The following is a 21,383-nucleotide window of genomic DNA, read 5'->3' as shown; positions in this document are numbered from 1 at the left end:
TATATTTTTTTAAAGCTTTTTTTTTTTTTTTTTTTTTTCACTTTTTCATGGGAGATTATATACATTACTATTGCAGCTGGTCATAGACTCTATGTGGGCTCACAATCTACATTATAAAAAATAAATAAATAAATTAAAAAAAAAAATGGAGGAATAACATCTACTTCCAAATCCAAAGCAGAGTCCTAACTTACTGTTTCAAAGAAAAGAAATACCCTAAACGGAAAACCACAAACTTCAGACACAATTTCATAACTACTTTTTTTGCCAGCTAGTTACAGCCTGTTCCCGTTTCAGCAGCTGCATGACTACTGCAAGGATGTACTGGTATGTACAAGAGAGGGACTGCCCAGACGTATATAGTCTATGGACGGTCCAGATGAGGTTGGAAGGCAAGTTCCATATTTACAACTAATGTTTAAATACTTTTCAAATGTACCTAAATGTTAAGCAAAGCAGCTATGCAAACAGTCATTATCTTAAAAGAAATCCTATTGCGCATTTGTTTTTGTTTCTACAACACCTTTGCAGATCTAAGTGTCTCCACTGCAGTCAATGGATGACAGTATAACTTATCTTAGTCCAGTCACAGAACTGAAAGTGCAGTGTAGAAGACCGGTGACAGAGACTAATGACAAATTACTTATTTGTAATGTGCTTTTCGCCCACAAAGCACTCAAATTGCAGGGAAAGTCCTGGACCAGAGAAGGCTGTCATTCAGGTGCTCATCTGGGGTTAATTTTCATGGGAAGCTACCATTTCCCTCTAAATATATTTTTGGGAGGAAACAAATACAGGGGAAATATACAAACTCCATGTAGATGGTGTCCTTGGTCGTATTTGAATCCAGCGTTGCAAATGATAACAACTGAGACAAGCGGATGGTGTTCAGTATATGTGGAGGTGGAGTTTGTAGGCTGTATGACTACATTTGTTCATAAATACACACCAGTGTTCAGATTTTACAAAACCTGAAATACTCACTCAACCACTAGATGAGCCTTGTTATCTCTCACATAGCACAGAATGATTATTTTGTAGCTTACAATGCTGAAAACAGTAATATTAAAAGTATATATGTACACCTTCAATTATCTCATGTTACATCGCTAAGATGTGAAAAGACAGCATCAGAGGTCTGGGACCACCAATAATTGCAAGCATTGATACTCTATCAAGTTTCAGGGGCTTGCTAATGCTGAATAAACTGTAATACATAATGGTAAGTCAGCATAACCATAAGATACAAATGTGACATATCTGGGCTGTTTTTAGTACATTTGACTATATCTTGGAACACTTAAGGAAGCAGACACTCAAAAACAACATCCTATGATGCAAAATGCAATTTTGAAAAATTGGCATGAGTCAATTTCATCATCCTTCGTATGCAAGTAACAAGGGCAGGAGATAATAATGATGTCTAAAAGCAGAAAACACCATCTGCCAGCCCTCTTTAAGAACTATAATTAGCCAGTGATCCTTCCAGTCCATGAAACTAGTTTGGCAGTGCTTATTAAGAAGGATGCTTGTTTAAAACTGATAACAAAATTGCGTCTGTTGCAATAAAGGAAAGGAGGTGAAAAGTAAGAGATAATAAAAGTAGAAATCTATCAGTATACTTACAGAAATGTTCAATCTCTGCAAGAATCGAAGATTCTTACCTGAGCAAACAAATAAGACATAACAAAGTCATCAAGAATTGGACTTTCAGATCCTCTTGCAACTCCATAACGAAATGCTCTGCTGCTCCCATTGCTGTACCAATGTGGGAAATAAAACCTGAAAAGAAGTCACAAATTGTCAAAGCTATGGCAAAGCAATCAGTTCATCTACGCCGATTAATATGTACCAAAGAGGAGCTGTCATTGGTCACGTCCCCCCCCCCCCCATATACAATTGGTACTACTTATATACAGCTTAGGCAGTGGCCATTTCAGTTTAAAAATCACCTAAATAGCTTTGTAGCAGTGTGCAAATGAAGAATAGGTCAGATTTATTAATACAGTCTTAGATTCCTTTTTATAAAGTTTGTCAGCAGGAAAATTGTCATCAGCACTAGATCAATGTATAAGGTTGGGATGTGCGGGCCATGTTTTTCTCTTTTTGTACATGTATGGTAAGTTTCTTCCTTCACTATTATTTTGTTTTTTGCCTTGGTACCAGCACTCCCCCCATTTTGCCCAAGTGTTTTTAAGTAGCAGGAGACTGCAAAAAGGGAACCCACCTACAAGCTCTCAGTCCTCTGACTAGGGCAATATGGTAAGGTGAATTTTTGAGATCTGTTCGCATGGTACGTGATGCATTGAGTCTGCTGCTTCTGTGATGCTGTGCCTGTGGGGTGGTTCGGCCCAGATCCTGGGGGTTTGGTCTGGTGGCAGGGGTGTTGCCGGACCACTGGGTCACTCCCCCTGTGGGCGCTGTGTTGCGGTTGTGGCGGTCGCTGTGCAGCGCCGCATCCAGTAGAGTAGGGACCCACTATAAAGAGGTCGCCGTGAAGTGGCTAGTGGGCTTATGCACATTGATCAAAATGTATACTAAGAACCTCATGTTCGGTATTGTATAATTTGCTGAGAAACACTAAATCAATGTATAAGGTTGGGATGTGCGGGCCATGTTTTTCTTTTTTTTGTACACATAGACTAATGACAGTACCAGTAGAGTGACTTCTATACTTTCCAAATACGACTCTTATAGTCTGTGTTGAAGCTCCATTGCTATGAAAGACACACGCATTTTATTGTTATGCAAATTAACTGAAAATGGCTTTCCTCTCCTTCCAGGGCTTTGCTCTTCACTCCAGATAACAGCCCCTAACTGCTGACAAAGTCTGACAAAGAAGAAGATGTCACTAACGTGAGGGGCAGAGCTGGGAGTCAGGGGTGATAATCTAGAACACAGAGTGAAGCCCACCAGGAGAAGAAACTCTCCTAAAGCCCCTTTCAGCAAATTTGCATAAGAATAAAATTCTGATTTTCATGAAAATGGAGTCACAATGCAGAAAAAGAAAAGCAACTTTGACTTAAATTTAATCACAATCTGAAGTTTTGAGTGTGTAATACCCCATAACTAAGATGGTTATATGCTCAAAACATAGAGGCTACCTGGATTTTACCTTTTCCCTGTGTTCTACTGCTGAGTGCTGGTTTACCTCGATTTCTACAGCTATTGTGGTTCCACAAGATTTAGGCATATACACTGAAGAGCAAAAGTAACACATTTTGAACTTTTGGCCTTTCATGCTCCATATCTCATCATCCACTAGAGCTTCGAACATGAGACTACCATCATTTTATAGACAATCATTTTGGCCATCGCTGACATAAATGTAAGTGTGCATTGTTACGATTTTGCTCTTAATCTAAATATTTATTATTTTGTAAGCATTTTGCAAATCCGTATGGGCATGCCCTCAATAAGATTCAAGCAAGTTGTGACCGAAATCTGATCCCAGGTCTCATCTGGACTTCTCTCTCCGCATTTTTCCACCCTTTTTTGGGCTGGTAACCACTTTTTTAAGCAAATTAGGTTTCCTTTCTGGTATTCTCCAAATGGCCCACCACTCCACTCCCCTTTAACAGAAACCCAAACGCAGGTGTTAACCTAGCGTAAGCTATTAGTGGACGTGAGAACAGGTTGTAAATTATAGTATATAAGAAGATGATTTTTCCACCACAAAAAGCAAAGCAGTAACAATGCAATTACATGACATGAAGTTTGGATGTGTGTGTGTTTGGAAGTTTGTTCCTCAATCACGCAAAACAGCTGAATGGATTTGAACGAAATTCAGCACATAGATAGTCTGTAACCTCAATGAAAATATAGGCTACTTTTTATCCCGGTAAGAGCTCGTTCACATCTGCGCCCGGTCTCCGTTCTGCAGGTTTCCGTTTCCTGCACAAAACAGAGGCAGGAGACGGAAACCTGCAGGACTCTTTCATACCCATTCATTTGAATGGGTTTGAAAGATGTCTGGCTGTGAGCGGCGGGGAGCGTTTTATGCTCTTCGCCACAAAACCGGTTTTTTTTTTTAAATCGGACACAGAGTCGGACATGCAGTACTCTGTGTCCGGTTAAAAAAACAACGGTTTCGCGGCGGGGAGCATAAAATTCTCACCGCCGCTCACGGCCGGACCTGGTCTGACAGGTTTCCGTCTTTTACATGCAGAAGATGGAAACCACAGAACGGAGACCGGAACGCTAGTGTGAACATAGCGTAAATGACATGGCTTCACAACTGTTATGAGTTTATGTTCAAATACTATATTACAATGTTCATGCAGAAGCCTTATCTCAGGTCCCAAGGCTGTTATCTCTCTGTGTAAACACATGCTAACCCTCAGTGTACATGCAATTGCATACTATCTGATCTGCTCCAGACAGTGCAGACAAACTGACATGGGCAAACATCTTTAATTCAAATTGGTAGTTTGTCAATTTTAAACATGCCGGAAAAAGAGAATCTAATTTGTCGCAAACAACAAGAGCTATGAAGGAAGCCAGAAGTCACTGAGTTCTTCACAAGTAGAGCTGAGGGAGATCATCAATGCCAACAACACGCTCATTATATGGCGTCCCAGAGAGCTACTGAGATGCCTAAACAATTTCAGGTACAGTGCGAAGAACAACTTCAGTGCCAGGCCAACTTAAGAGCTACTGAAACGCCGGAGCAGGCAGATCACCAACGTCAACAACACGCTCATTATATGGCGTCCCAGCGAGCTGTTGAGATGCCGCAACAATCACAGGCACAGCTCAAGGAACGAGTTCAGTGGCAGGCCAACTTGAAAGCTGCCAAAACGCCGGAGCATGCAGATCATTAATGCCAACAACACGCTCATTATATGGATTCCCAGCGAGCTGCTGATATGCCGGAACAATCACAGGCATGCTGTGAGGAACAAGTTCAGCAGCAGGACAGCTTAAGAGCTGCCAAAACGCCTGAGCAGGCAAACCATCGATGGTAGCAATTTGCTGAATATAGGCGAATCATCCACTCCAACAACACGCAGACGAAGTCGTGGGCAGAGACTAGTAAAATATATGTTCAAAATATATTTTTGGGTAGCTGGGGAAAAAAAAAAAAAAAACAAAAGACAGGCACTTTTGCTACATGCACAAATTTCTATATTTGAAAATTGCTTTGGCACACTACACAAAGTTAGGTGCCCTAGAAAACACATGACTGAGAACTAGTCATGCAGAGGAGAGAAAATGCATTCTATGAAACTTTTGTGCGAATTCTGCATTATATGTAGTCAGAAATACCCAAAAATTGAGGCAACAAAGCAACCAGAATGATTGAAACCTATGACAACTTCATTACGGAATAAAGATCCTTATCAAATGCTTCATGAAAAAAAACTAGAATCTTTCTGTCTGCACAAGTGGAGAGGCCAGCATTCCTCACTTTACATTTGTACACATTTGCACAGGAGAGTTGGTAGAAAAGCGCTTGTTGTTCTGTGAAATTCACTAGATCCAGCTGACCGCTCTATTAACCAGCCTGAACAAGGTTCCTTTATTCTAGACAGAGCTCTCTTACATTCATATACAAAATATGATATCCAGTTATGAATGCATCCTGAATGCTCAGCTTGTAAAAACTGTCAGTGAGAATGTGTAGCTGCAGATCGCCATCAGTTTATGTACTCACTCCAAACCCTATTTATTAATAGCTTTACTTTAGACTCTGAGCAGTGCAAAACAAGAAATGTTACAGACATCCCTGATACAGGTTTAATGAAAAAAGGACAATGATCTAAAGCATCTAAAGGGTTAATGCCTGCAATCAGAATGGGCTCTGCTTATGGCTATTGCCAACTGATATCAATTGTGTAATACAGCACCGAGCCAACAGCTATGGCGGCCGATCAGCTCCTCAGAAGCAGACATGTTGAAAGACTGAACATTTGTTGGTATAGTACAACGGATGTCACGAAAGAGCTAAAAGGGGTCTTCCATGCCAAATATAATTATAACACTACCTTAGGAAAAATCACCAACAGCAGATAAGCAGTTCCAACACCTGTCATATCTATTGAACAGCCGTTTCCATAAGCCAATACATGAGGAATGAATCCAGAAGCAGATGGCTCTGTTTTTGGTGAAGTGGCCAAGACAAATCACTGCAGATCAGATCCTATCAAGTGAATGGGATTGATCTGCAATAATCAAGGTTGGTCATTACAGAGAACTTGGCTTCTAACTCCGATCGGAACAGCTGGTAGGGAAGAGGTCCCACTAGTTGGACCCTCAATGATCTGACTTTAATATATGTGGTCTGGAAAACTCCTTTGAGATGTTGTAGGAAAATTGGTTTGTTTGTTTTTTTTGGTTTCAGATATTGCTGCAGTTTCTTGAACCAAAGCCAAGAGTAGCCTCAACAGGACTGGGGAATATATAGGAAGCATATATAAGTCTCCTTACTGCTAAATTCACTCCTGGCTTTAGCTTAAAAAAATAAATAAAAGATGCAGCAAATTCTGCAATAAAAATAAGCAGCTTTTCTGCAACATGGTGTCTCAGCCGCTGATAAATGCAAGACATTGTCGATCTGGCATGATTTTCATAATGGTGCTTCATCTGTCACATCACAAAAGCATAGAACAGTATTCCCTGATATGCAAATCCAGTCTAACATACAAATGATTGTGACTGAATGTAATCTGATCAACATGGCAAATTTAGGGACACATTGTCACTTGTTCAGGATGGGTTTTTTCCATTTTCTTTTTAGTAAATGGTTAGTATTATCATAGAGCACATTTTATTTTCATAATAATAATAATAATAATAATAATAATAATAATAATAATAATACATTTTATTTATCTAGCGCCAACACATTCCGCAGCACTGTACAATTTGTAGGTTCAAATATAGACAGAAAGATACATTACAAGAGAAGTCATTTCACACACTGGGACAGAGGGGTGACACAAGAGGTAGCAGACCTCTGAAAAGACCCCCCGAGTATAATGACCAGAGGCCCAGGTGAGGTAAGGGAACATAAAAAACTGTGTTACTTACCTCTCCGGGCAGGCTTTGGGCCTACTTGTGTGACGTCCCTGACTTCACATGACCTGCCTGCGTTCATTGTGTTGCGACGCAGGCCCCCCAGGTCACGTGACGTCCTGGACGTCATTGAAGATGGATGCCATCAGCGGGAAGTACAGCGAAGCCAGGAATAGGTAAGTAACAGTGTTTTTTTATGTTTGTATCCCTCCTGGGTCTCCGATTATTATGCTCTGGGTTCTGAAAAGCCCTCATACTATAATAATTGTTCATGGGTGTCCACAGTAGGGCATAATGCTGGGTGAAGGGGCCACTATGAGGTATAATGCTGTGTGCATGGGCCACTATGGGGTATAATACTTTGTGTAGGGGCCACTATGGGGTATAATAGTGTGCGCAGGAATGCGGGCGGGCAGGTTGGTCGGGGTCTTCAGCGTCGGGAGGGAATGCATGTCAAAAGGTCGCCACAGGGTCCCCTCATTCCTATTTATGCCACTGATTTACACCTAATTAATAACATAGTGTAACCCTTCCCTCCAGTGTAATTTATAAGTAGTTAATGGGCAAAAGAGTAAAATTGGTTTACAGTTACACAACTATCTATTGTAGTGCTTCAGTGATGAAAGCTCCCTGTATAGTGAGCAATAATGACAATCTTACTATGAGGCAGTTTTCGCCTGACCAATATTGCTGCTTGCACACTACAGTAACACTACAGTTTCCGGGCCGTGGATTCTAAATCTCCATAGACTTCTATGGAGCCTGCAAAATTCATAGCTTTGTGCACAAAGAGGTCTATGGAACTGCCAAATCCATGGCCTGGAGGCCCGTGAAGAATACTATAGTGTGCAAGCAGCCACTAAGGATACCAGATATGTTTTGTCAGTGCATGCATGCGTGTACATGTGTGTGATCCATGTGTATGTATGCATGTGTGCATGCACGTGTGTATGGTCCGTGTATATGTATGCGTCTGTGTGCACGCGTGATCCATGTGTATGTATGCGTGTGTGCATGCACGTGTGGTCCGTGTATATGTATGTGTGTGTTCACGTATGTGTGTGCACACATGTGATCCATGTTTATGTATGCATGTGTGCATTCACGTATGTGGTCCGTGAATATGTATGCATGTATGTGCGCGTTTAATCCATGTGTTTCTGCGTGCACAGAGTAAGTGTCCATGCGTGCGGTAGTTGTGTGTGAGTACGCATGTTCATCCGAGTGTGTGTGTAGTGTGCATCCATCTGAGTGTCTTCGCACGTGTGTGTGGTATTTATGAGGTGGCGTTGTGGTATTTGTGCGGTGGTGTTTGTGTTGTGTGTCTAGAGAGGTCTGGTGTTTGTGTGATGTGTTGTGGTATTATGCTTGTGGGTTGGTGTATGTGTGCTGTCTGTGTGATGTTTATATGGTGTTTGTGAGATGTTTGTATGTTGTGTGTGGTGGTGCGGCCCCTTTAGCAGCGACTCTGTGGCGCTTATAATCCGTCCCTGTCAGTCACAACTGTTGTTTTCCTCTCAGCGCTTTCACTTTCACTTTACCCCATTATATGCATGGGGCCTAACTTTAAGGGCCCCAATCTCATGACGGGGGGGGGACGCTAGCAAGATGTAACTTGTGTAGTATTCTGCTCCTGTGGGTGGAGAGGAGGTGTGTCAAATTTCAGCCAAATCGGGCGAGAACTGTGGATGTGTATAGACACTACTACAGATTTTGAGATTTATATATATAGATGAATAGGTATGAATAGGTAGTCAATGTAGCAACTGGCACAGACCAGAGGTATCGCTGTAGCATACTGCGCATGCCCGCAGCCATAGTGCCGACGCCGCAATTGCGCGCATGCGCAGTACATTCCTCAAAGACTTCGCCAAACAGAGCGTACTGCGCAGGCGTCCGACGTGAAGCCGAAGAAAGACGAAGGAAAGAAGGGGAGGATCCAGCAGAAGATAGAGGCGTCGCTGAAGCCGGTTTTCGAGCAGCAGTGGGAACGCCCCCATCGCTGCGAGAGAACTAATTAGCATACCGGTAAAAACCGGTATTTCTAACAAACGGCGCGGCGGAGATCACTTCTAAAGGTAGGAGACGAATAGCCTTTCTAAAGGCTATTCCGACGTGTTATCTAGAAAAAAAAAAAAAAAAAAAAAAGAGTTTAATGGTAAAATCCCTTTAATGTATCTCTGGTAAGGAAAGGGCAGATTCTGGAAATGTTTTTGAGGTGGAGATGACATGAGAGTGCGAGTGATTCAATATGAGGGGTGAAGAAAAGGTCTGAGTCAAACATAACCCCGAGGCAGCGGGCATTTTGCCTAGGAGTTATAATAAGGCCTGAGACTGCAATGGATATATCAGGGACAGATCTATTAGATGGTGGAAACCGTAGTAGTTCAGTCTTAAAGATTTAGTTTCAGATAGAGCGAGGACATAACACTAAACTTAAACCCTTCCCTTGTATCCATTGAGAGGAGAAGGGAAAAAACCCAAACCAGTAATTTTGGTTTAATTTACCACATTGGTTCTTAGTAGAGATGAGCGAACAGTGAAATATTCGATATTCGTTTCGAATAGCCCCTCAATATTCGACTATTCGAACAAAATCCAACCCAATTATAGTCTATGTGGAAAAACCATTCGTTTCAGGGGAAACCACTATTCGACTCAGGAGGGTCACAAAGTCCACTATGACACCTCTGGAATGCAACTGGGACAGCAGGGGAAGCATGCCTGGGGGCATCTAACGTGCCCAATATGATTTTTGGCCCTTGGAGTGAGTAGAGCCTTGCACCAGCAGCGTTTTATTTTTTGGCCCCTGGCGTGAGTAGAGCCTTGCACCAGCAGTGTTTTTGGCCCTTGGAGTGAGTAGAGCCTTGCACCAGCAGCGTTTTATTTTTTAGCCCTTGGAGTGAGTAGAGTCTTGCACCAACAGTGTTTTTGGCCCTTGGAGTTAGTAGAGCCTCTAACCAGCAGAGTTTAGGGGAATCAGGATGGATTGAGACTCTAACCAGCAGAGTTTGAGGGAATCAGGTTGGATTGAGCCCAGTAGGAGCAGAATTGTGCAACGCTCATGGTGGAGGAGTATGAGGAGAAGGAGGAATTGTAGAGGGTGAGCACACACAGGAAATTTCATGTCGGGGTGCTTGACAACGGTGGACTTGAAAATGATGGCTCTATCCAGTGGCTGTTCATTTTGATCAGCGTCAGCCAGTCAGCACTGTCAGCTGACAGTCGGCTGCACTGAAGACCCTTTCTGATAGCAAGCTGGCGGCAGGGCAGGAAAGGACCTCCAATGCATACAGCGCAAGTTCCAGCCACAAATCCGACTTGGAGACCCAATAAGTGTAGGGCGCAGAGGGATTGGAGAGGACAGGGCTGTGGTCGGCCAGGTACTCCCGCAATATGCACCTATACTTGTCCCTCCTGGTGGCACTAGGCCCCTCAGTGGCAGTAGTTTGGCGAGGGGGTGCCATTAACGTGTCCCAGACCTTGGAGACTGTGCCCCTGCAGGTGTGGACCCGATGGCAGTTGTTAGCCTGTTGGAGGAACTCTCCTCTCTGTCGCCAACGAGAGTTGATGGAAACATCTCCATCATATTCTGCACAAGTTGCTTGTGGCAATCACTAATGCGACTGGCCCTCCCCTCTACCGGAATAAAAGTCGAGATATTTTTATACCGGTGGTCGAGGGTTGTAAAAATCCATTAGTGGATGCTCTCCAGGATTTTGACAATGTGTTTGTCAGTTGAAAAGCACCCCAACATGAATTCAGCCATGTGTGCCAGTGTTACTTGGCATGACTTCGCTGCCCCCACCGGAATGGTCACTCTCCATTTCCTCCTCCTCCTCCATTTCACCCCATCGGCGCTGCAGCAATAGGACGCAATGAACTTCCCCGCTAGCCTCCTGTGTGACAATGACATCATCTGCCACTTCGTCATCCTCCTCTTCCTCAGTCAACATACGCCGTGAAGCTGACAGGAGTGTGGACCAACTATCCTGCTGGGATGATTCTACTCCTATGCCCGACTCCTCAGGGTACAATGGCGATGAGGGATTCTCGCATCACACACAGGAGCGGGAATGTTACACTCACGAGTGCATCATCACAGCTGACCCTCTTGGTGGGCTCCTCAAAGACATGCAAGATCTCGCATAAGTCTGACATCCATGGCCACTCATGGTGTAGAAACTGCAGGAGCTGACTCTGAGGAACCCTTGGGCTTTGGAGATGGTACTCTATCAAGGATCTCTGCTGCTCACACACTCTTCTCAACATGTGGTATGTCGAGTTCCAGCGTGTGGGGACGTCGCACAACAGCCGGTGTTCTGGCAGATGGAGGCATTGCTGGAGTGATTTGAGGCTAGCAGCGGCTACTGTAGACTTGCGAAAGTGGGTGCACAAGCGCCACAATTTCACCAGTAGCTCAGCTAAATTGGGGTACGTTTTTAAAAACCGTTGCAGAAACTAAATTGAAAATGTGGGCCAGGCATGGAACGTGTTGGAGGTTGGCAAGCTCCAGAGCCGCTACCAGGTTCCGGCCAATATCACACACGGCCATGCCTGGGCCCAGGTGCAGCGGCGAAAACCATGTTGACGTCTCATCGAGGAGGGCATCCCTCACCTCGGATGCAGTGTGCTGTCTGTCCCCCAAGCTGATGAGCTTCAGCACGGCCTGCTGACGTCTCCCCACGCCAGTGCTGCAGCATTTCCAGCAGGTAGCTGGGGTCGATGTGATGGCGGAGGAGGAGGGTGGTGGTTCAGAGCCCCTGCCAGGAATGTTGGGCGGGGAAATGAGGTACACCGCCCCAGTTTGTGACCCGATCCCAGCCTCAACTACATTCAGCCAGTGTGCCGTCAGTGAAATGTAGCATCCCTGTCCCCATGCACTTGTCCACGCGTCGGTGGTCAAGTGGACCTTTGTGCAAAGTGCGGAACTTAGGGCCCGCTTGATGTTGCGTGACACATGCTGGTGCAAGGCGGAGACGGCACAGAGGGAGAAGTAGTGACGGCTAGGGACGGCATAGCGAGGTGCCGCACTTGCCATCAGGTCACGGAAGGCCTGAGTTTCCACAAGCCGGAACGGCAACATCTTCTGGGCCAGGAGTTTGGAGATGTGCACGTTTAAGGCTTGTGAATGTGGGTGGGTAGCGCTGTATTTTTGCCTGCGCTCAAAAGTCTGGGAGATGGTGGGTTGCTGTGAAGATGCGCATGATGGTGCAGGAGAAGGAGCTGAGGCAGGAAAAGGGGAGGATGATGGAGAAGTCTCCAAAGTGGCAGAGGTAGATGTGGAGGTGTCCTGGCTGTTGGTATGGACTGCAGCATCAGCACTGGCAACAGTGGGAGAGGCAGTGGCGGCAACGCCGGACGACGATTGTCCTGCGTTTGCTCTCTGCCACTGAACCCAGTGCTTGCATTCCAAATGACGGTGCATGGCAGTGGTCATAAGGTTGCTCTTTTCAGAGCCCCTACTCAGTTACGAGTTGCAAAGTGTACAAACTGCACTATATTTGTTCTCCACACATATATTAAAAAATCTCCACACCACCAAAGACCATGGCCTCGATGTGGGAGTTTTTCTAGGCTGGCTAGAATAGTGAACATTTTGGGCCCTGCTGGCTGTGGCTTGGCTTCGGTGAAGCAGCTGTCCTCTGCCTCTGGACATGCCTCTGCCTCTAGCCACCCTCTTTGATGCTGCACTTCCCTCCACATCTACATTGCTTTCCCCACTTGACCCCACCCCTGTCCAGGTTAGGTCAGTGTCCTCGTCGTCCACCACCTCCTCTTCCAATTCCTCTCTCGGCTCCTTCTTCATCCTGCACACCGACAATGGCAACAGGCTGCCCTGATGGCAACTGTGTCTCATCATCGTCCTCACTGAGGGCGGATTGCTGGTCAAAAACAACAACAGGAAATAGCGGATGCTCCAGTGTTTGGGCATCAGGACACAGAAACTCATCTGGTACCTCCTGTGATTCGGGAAGTTGTGGGACAGAGAGAGGGACAGTGAATGGACCCGAAAACAGCTCCTGGGAAGTGGGATTACTTTGCTGGGAAGATTGGGCAGGAGGAGTTGAGGTAGAGGCAGAGGCTGACTGGCTGCTGGAGAATGTGCTGGAAGCATTATCCACCAGCCATTGTAACACCTCTTCCTGGTGCTCGGGCATAGTTAGGTTTGTGCCCTGCACCCTACCTAATGTAGCCATCAAGCAGCAGATCTCTCTCTCTCTCCCTGTCACTGCAAATGACACGAAGATGGCGGTCGGTATTCTTATAAATCAGAGGTCACATGTTTTCAGCAGCCAATAGGTTTTTTCAATGCCTACGTTTTCGTAGTTCCTGTCCCACCTCCTCTGCACAGTTATTGGTGCGAAAAAAGCTCCAGGGAAGGTGGGAGGGGATACGAATTTTTAGTGCGTTTTCCGCGTGGTATTCGATTGGAATTGAATACCTCGAACGGCCTGATATTCGATAAAACAGCGTTCACTCATCTCTAGTTCTTAGCCTTCAGAATATGTGCACTATTATGGACTTAAAAAGCTTCACAGAGACCGAGAGAAACTAATTAGAAATCTTAGAAAATACTTTAGGGCAATGTTTCCAAACAAAGGTCCCTTGAATCCCAGGGTTCACTCATCCCCGATAAGAGGTTCCTCAGAACACAGCAAAAAACAGTACTATCCCTTTTACAATAGAAAATTAAAATTAATTGACATTTTACCTTGATTACGATTAATGGTGATTAAGGTCACGCCCCTTTTACAGTGTTGGGCAAACCTAAGAGAGTTGATGATAAATACTGATTGAAATTAGTAATTTGGCTTATCTTTTCTTCATTTTAGACAATGACTAACCATAAATTTTACAATCCGTATTCAAAAGTCACACCCATCTATAAAAATGTATTAATGTAGGGTAACCAGTGTATTCTGAAACCTGAATCTGTACCTTGTATCCTAGTAATACGAACCTGCATATAATGAAAGGAGCCTATGTACTATTGTGTATGCATTATTACCTAATAGCTTTAGAGGTATATATATCTTTAGTGAATGTTTTGTTTGTGTAATCAATCTACCTCTGTGGCATGTGTATATACAAAGGAGAGGGGGTCAGAGGTGACCTGCTTTTCCATCTGGCAGGAGATGTCCAGTTTAATGGTTTAATTATGTATTGGTTGGGCAGGCAGAGAGAGAGAGGGGAGGGGTGTGGTGAACCTGGGTTAACCTCAGAGACAATGGAAACACAGTTCTACAAGGTAAAGAATGAATATTCACCTTTCCCAGATGAAGATAAGTCTTTGATTTCCTATCTCAGTGATTAAGAGGAGAGGGTCACCCTGACAGAATGTTGTGGCTAATTCCATCAGAAGAGACCATCCAAGCTTCTTGGAACCAAAGTATTATTCTGTTTTCTCCTATTATTTTAAGGCTGTTTGCTTTTCGTGTCTTTGTCATGGTCTTTTGTTTTATATATAGCACTGAACCCTTTGGATAGTAAATAAATAAATACATTTAAGGCTACTTTGTGCTGTTCTACGAACCTGTTACCTTTTTGAAGTGTGTTTGTGCCTGACTGTTGGGAGCAGTAGTGTGCATCTGGGATTTGTATTGGTCCAATTCAGAATACAATAGATGGGCAGTGTGTATTTGAGGGTATGGGTATGGTGTTGGGGTGCTTTTTATGCTCAATTTGCAGCCTGAGTGAAGGGCAAGTGCAAGATTAAGTGAGTGTACCCCTGACAGATTGCACCAGTGTTATGTAGGATGGCCAGTACATGACACTGTATCAAACTTTTTGGGCTGCCTGGTTGAAGACATGGAGCACTTGGGCTACAAATCTCCATCTGAAAACTGAACTTGTATCCTATACCTGTACTTCTGCTACTGTCAGACCTGTGACCCCTGTCTCATGAATTTTATTTTTTTTTTACACCTGAAAGGATGAATTGTGATGGACCACAGAGATGAGACAATGTTATGAACAGCATTTTTAAGTCAACCATGCTACTTCATATGCTTTGCTTCTTCTACATTCTGGTGCTTTTTTCAACCACACCCTGTATCAGCTAACTGTTATTAACCATTCCTGTTATGGAGTTCTAGGGGTTATTTGCTTCTGCTTTCCTAATGGCCATGGACTCTGCTATTTAAAGCAGCCTATTACATTTGCCTTTGCATGAATGCAGTAGGCATTCTTCTTCTTTGTTTGCTTATTTAGTCCTATTTTTCTGCCTGTGGATTCTGCCTCTTGCCTCCAGGTTCCATTTCTGCCTGTATCCCATGTACCTTGAAACCCGAGAATGTATCTTTGTATCCAGTGTACCAAGAAACCTGAACCTGTATCATGTGTACTCCAAAACCTGTGCCTTTATGTTGGTATTCTGTGCTCTCAACTACCACAGTAAAATGTGAATTCTTCTGTTACCATATTTTGATAATTGAACAGCTGGTCAAGTTTAAAAATATAGAACTACAAAATGATATCTACCTAAGGTCTAAATCACAGAAAGCTTTATAAAAAAAAAAAAAAAAAAAAAAAAAGTAGGAAAAACAGTAGTCACATGACTGCAATAAAATCAATGCAATCCAAAAGAATTCCAAAAGAATTTTTTTTCCCCTATTTTTGTCCCTTTCTCACAGATTACTTATATACTCAAAACTATATGGATCTGTGAAAAACTGATGCAAATCGGCGATGAAAAATGGCAGTTTTTCATGGCAAATTTATATCACAGTCCTGTGAATAAGGCCTATAAAAAAAAAAAGAAAAAAGAAAAAAAGAAAATCCATCCAAATAATCTAAATATAATTTTCAATTACGATATGTTATTCCATGCGTCAAGTCTCAAAATCAGCTCCAAATTCCACCTGAAATCTACCACATCTACAAATACATTTCAATTGAAGGAAGAGACAATTATTTTCAGCTAGCAGAAAAAAGAAGGATCCTGCTCACTGTTCAGCCAGATCCAACCCCCTCAGGAATAGGGTGGACCCTTATGGCTCTGCTCGCCCACTGGAGAGAATGTTAACCTCTCCACTTCCCTGAACCAGCACTTCTTTTCTAACCCTTTGTGAACTGTAAACAGTAATGACTACTATATGAATAGAAAATGTTTCTGTGGTTACCATTCAACCTACAAAAAGTACAAATGTTGCTAGTAAATAGTTTGTAATGAATGATATTTAAATATGTATGAATATTATATAAACTGAATAAAAAAATATATGGTATGGCCCTAGCCTTTGACATAACACCTATGCTTAAAGAAAACATTTAAAGATGTATCAGGAGAAGAAAGAAAAAGGGGAATTATATTTGTTTACTCACTCAAAACCACATTTCTGGGTGGAGTAACACGTAATAACAATATGCAATGTCAAATTTTAAAAGGAAGATGACTGCAAAGTTAGACTTCCCCTTAAAGCAGAATTTTCTCAGTTTCAAAACCTCCAAAAATAAACTGAATATTAATATTTTGCACATGCTAAAAAGACAAGATGATAGGAAGATAGGAGAATATAACAAAAGTTCTGTTCTTACCAGGGTTCAATTGTAGTTTCCAAACCAGTCATTTATTATATAAAAAAAATAAATAAATAAATAAATAAAAAAGACTATGCTGTTCATCCATGTTTATAAGGTGCATTACAGCGGTAGGTATCAAGAGCGTGTCCTGTCACCTCCATCTCAAACACCCGAGTAAACTTTAGGCTTAATCACTGAGAGCAATCACAATACTTTTTTTTTTTCAAATGAATTTGGATGAATTTGGCTGACCTGTATCGTCAGACACAGTCCTATACAGTGAAGGAAATAATTTGATCCCTTGCTGGATTTGTAAGTTTGCCCTCTGACAAAGACATGAACAGTCTATAATTTTAAGGGCAGGTAAATTTTAACAGAGAGAGATAAAATATCAAAAATATCCAGAAAATCACATTGTAAAAATTTTACAGTACTAGTACGGCGAATGCCGTGTGTTTACTCATGGATTCTAATGATAGAATCCCCTTAACTCGGGTGGCATGTCACATCTAGAAATTGTAGCTCTAGTTATATTTTTGATATAGTTATTTAAATTATATGTATTTCTGACCCATCACACGGTATTAGACCGCCCTTTTCTGGTCAGTCACACAGTATACAGCCCCCCTTTGTTTGACCAATCACACGAATGATACTGCAATATGAATATTAGAATAAACTGAATTTAAAAAATATATGGTACGGCCCTAACCTTTGACATAACACCTATGATTAAAAAAAACATTTAAAGATGTATCAAGAGAAGAAAGAAAAAGGGGAATTATATTTGTTTACGCACACAAAACCACATTTCTGGGTGGAATAACACACAATAACAATATGCAATTGTTAGTCCTTACATGGTGACCCCATTTTTAACCCAAATTTTCTGCCTTCCCCCACAGTATATCAACCCCCTTTTTTTTCAAACCCACCCACAGCATATGATCCCCCTATTTATGGCCCTCACACAGCCGAAGAAGGCTGGGACGTACGTAGGGTCCCGGCGTTCTTCAGCGTTGTGACGTCAGTGTAGCACTGCATAGAGGACGCAGTGGAGAGGGGTCATGAACAGTGATAGGAGCATGAACAGGTGAGTAAAAAGTATTGGCAGCTGCTTATTGAAATGTGTGTCACCCAAAATGTTTTGGTGCGTCACCTGTGACACGCATGTCATAGGTTCGTCATCAATGGTCTAGTATCAATTGTACTGGTGGGCCCTAAACATCCCAGTCAGACACTGCCAGTATTCAGTTTGGTAAATGAAGAGAAGAGAAATTTTCTCAGGTCCTGGTGTTTTACTTTTCTTTTGCAACATTTTCATATGAGAGCTATGGGATTTTATGGCATTGTATAATCTTGCTTTATAGAGTACTTCTAATGCTTTTCATTTGTCCTTGTCTTTTGTGAAGAAAAAAATATCTGTGTTGTTTGCTTACTTTGTAATGCTTAAAATAGAAAACCAGAAAAAAAAAAAAAAGTCAAAGCTCATACGCCAAAAGAACTACTTACCTTAGTCGAAATTTCACTATTTGCCGGGTAGTCTCATCGATAATAAAAGCATGATTGGGAGGATACCATATTTTGTCAGCCTCATTCATCAAAGCAAACAGGGAATAATATACTGGAGTCACCCCTGAAAATTAAACAAATAGAATAAAAGATATTGTTGGAAAAGCATTTGCACTTATTAGAATCAATTGTACATAGTTACAGTATTTAGATCAAATATGCAGAAAGAACTCACATTTATTCTTTATTTGTTTGAATGGATGGACTATTTTATTAAATACATATATTGGGATACATCTGGATTTCTAGTTTTTTCATATTAAATTTCAATGGGGTTCAGAAAAAAAAACATGTGCCTTTATAGAGGGACTCACCCAAAGTAAATGTGTGCAAAAAGCAAACACAAACATAGTGTATCATCAGGATACCACATCTCCACATTTCCATTTGTATACCTGTATATTTCATACAGGTATACAAATGGAAATGTGGAGATGTGGTACCAGAATGTTGGATTGCAGTACCAGAAACAATGACTCACCAATAGAGCAATGTCCTCCATGACTATCAGTCCTAACACCCGGTGACTTCTTTTTGTGGGGCTATATCATGTACTACGTGTGTTTGCATTATTTCCGTGGTAACACAAGATTCGTGTCTGCAGGGACAGCTGACTAGATTTCATTCTAGAGTTATTAGGTGTAATCAAAGTTTAGTAAGAATTTTTTCAATAACAGTAAGAAAGGGAAAAAAATAAAAGGTGCAAGACAAGCAGGCTTGGACAGAAGGCCAGGAGAGGACCCACCTAGCAGTTTAGAGCATGATACACTAACATAACATAACAAGAGCACAAGGGCCTAGGTACACCGGATCATAAAACAAATAGCTTCATATAAGCATAAGAAACAAACAGACAAGAAACACACAGGCGAGACAGACCAGGAAGACACATAACAGAGAGGAAAAGGGGAAGGAAAACGTCAGGAAAAGGGGAAGGTGTCCAGCAACCTCCAAGAAGGAAAGGAAAAACAGGAAATACCTCCAATCAGGAGAAGGAGGAAAACTCTGACGATTCCTGAAATACCACCCATGGCCACCAGAGAGAGTCGAATTTGGAGGGATCTGGGGAATCCTCCGCAACCAAGGCCTCTATTCCTCATATGAGGAGAAGCTCCTGTAAAAATTCGAGCAGGGAGGGCACAGTAGTGCTCCGCCAATGCGTGGGAATGATGGTTCTGGCGGCCATGGGAAAGTGTCGTGGGAGAGCCTTCTTCAACACAGAGATCCTGCCAGGAATAACTGAAAGAAGGGCCAGTTGGGGAATCGCTGTGCCGGTGCAGCCACACACCTTGGTATACAGGGCGAACACAGCGTCCCAAACAGGCCTAAGAGCGTCACATTCCCACTAAATGTGGTAGGAAGAGGTGAGTTCCTGGCAACCTGTCGAAGCCGGACATAGTCGCCCCTGCGCCAACAAAAGGAATCTGTCCACAGAGCAACCCGGTGGAAACATGGACTTACCAAAGAGGGGACTTAAGGGACCAGGCACTCTAGGCATCCTCCTGCTGGAGCACACCAGATCCCAGGTTTTAAGAAAATGTGAAAAGAGGAAAGAGTGCCCAGTGAATCTCTGACAGAAGTGAACTTGAATCCATAGTAACGAGTAAAGGGGGGGGGTTGAGAGCAGATCAGCCTCAATTGAGACCCATTGCTTGTTGTCCACATGGTAGCGCCAATCAAAAAGAAGGAGCAATACCGCAGAGCATTAATATAATTGCATCCGGCAGGCCCACACTGGGACGACTAAGATCTCTTCATCACAGATTGCACACGCTTATTGAGAGCAATACTACATTTTTCAACTGGCCAGATGATACTAAAACAGCTGATCTATGCACGGTCCAGGGGTAATCAGAATTAAAAAATTGAGATGGGACCAGACAACCCCATTTACACCAGAATGCTAGTACAATTTAGCTTACATAAAACCACCAATACTTGATAGAGGTCACACTACTAAGAAAAACATTGCAAAAAAAAAAAAAAAAAAAAAACACCACTAAACAGTGAGTGTTTGGTAGCATGACAGATTTTTCCCTGTAATAAATATACTGTACAAATTGTGCAAACATGAAATTTCTCCATTGAACTATACTGAAAATAAGGTCATAAATCCAGATATAAATGCTGTTGTTCTTTTAGATAACATCAGTTATTTCCTCATTTTATAAGGGTGGAGAAGGCAGGGCAGATACTTTGCCTCCAAAATCTGATTCAATTAACTCATTCATATTAGGCAGATGCATCAAAGCAAACCGGTTCTGTGGTGAAACCTAATGTTCTCTGCCTTTACAGCGAGAAGTTACATGGTTATTTATGGTCAATAGATGGAAACCAGAACGCAATGTTGCACAATTGGATCTTCCTGTCTAGACTTGCTTTTTTGTTCAAAAATTTACCAAGAAATTATTTTTTAAAATAGATAAATTAAATCAAACGATGCAGGTTTCTCAAAAAAAAAAAAGAAAAAAAAAAAGAAATGTAGTAGAGTTTAGGGAGAAGCTTCTTAAAGCAACACTCCACAGATTTATCCCCTCTCAGCTCAGTACCTTTTAGGGTTCGTTCACATCTGCGCCCGGCACTCCGTTATGCAGGTTTCCGTTTCCTGCAAAAAACAGAGCAGGATACGGAAACCTGCAGGACTCTTTCATACCCATTCATTTGAATGGGTGAGAAAGATGTCCGGCCGTGAGCGTTTTACGCTCTCCGCCGCGAAACCGGGTTTTTTAATCCAGACACAGAGTCGGACGTGCAGTTCTCTGTGTCTGGATTTAAAAAACAGCATAAAACGCTCACCGCCGCTCCCGGTCTGTGCTTTCCGTCTTCTTGCATGTAGAAGACGGAAAGCACAGAACAGAGACCAGAACGCAGGTGTGAACCTAGCGTAAGCAAGTAAAGTAAGGCTGGGTTCACACTACTGTTGGATGTTTGTTCTGATAATGTCAGTTTTATATAAAAAAAAAAAACAAAACAAAAAACAAAACAAAAAAACCCACAAAAACATAAGTCATTAACGAAAACTAACTGATGTCAGATTTTTGTCATTTAATGGATAAGTTAAAGAAAACAGACACATTAGCATCAGTAAGTCTCTGTAATGTCCGATAGTGTCCGTTTTTATACTGTCCGTTTTTTTTGCCTTTTTTTGTTTCTGCTTTCAGATCATGCGCAGAAAAAAAAAACGGACAGTAATAACAAACAGTATCATGGACACCCCTTCCATTATCCTTAGCTCAGTTACATACTGAGAAAAACCAGGATTGCAGGTG

The 21,383-nt window shown here is 42.4% G+C and overlaps 1 protein-coding gene across 1 annotated transcript in view; it reads right to left on the bottom strand.

Moving 5' to 3' along the window:
• JAK2 (Janus kinase 2) overlaps positions 1 to 21,383 on the bottom strand; it is a 169,619-nt gene that overhangs the window by 87,943 nt on the left and 60,293 nt on the right. Inside the window, exons 3-4 of the mRNA XM_075278862.1 lie at positions 18,055 to 18,178; positions 1,665 to 1,782 (exon numbers count right to left, since the gene is read on the bottom strand). Of these exons, the coding sequence (XP_075134963.1) occupies positions 1,665 to 1,782; positions 18,055 to 18,178 (242 nt within the window). The remainder of the gene's footprint in view (positions 1 to 1,664; positions 1,783 to 18,054; positions 18,179 to 21,383) is intronic.

The sequence above is a fragment of the Leptodactylus fuscus genome, chromosome 1, assembly GCF_031893055.1.
Source record: "Leptodactylus fuscus isolate aLepFus1 chromosome 1, aLepFus1.hap2, whole genome shotgun sequence".
NCBI classification, from domain to species: Eukaryota; Metazoa; Chordata; class Amphibia; order Anura; family Leptodactylidae; genus Leptodactylus; species Leptodactylus fuscus.
The sequence above is the reverse complement of the archived record's forward strand: the minus strand, read 5'-3'. Positions and strand labels throughout refer to the sequence as shown.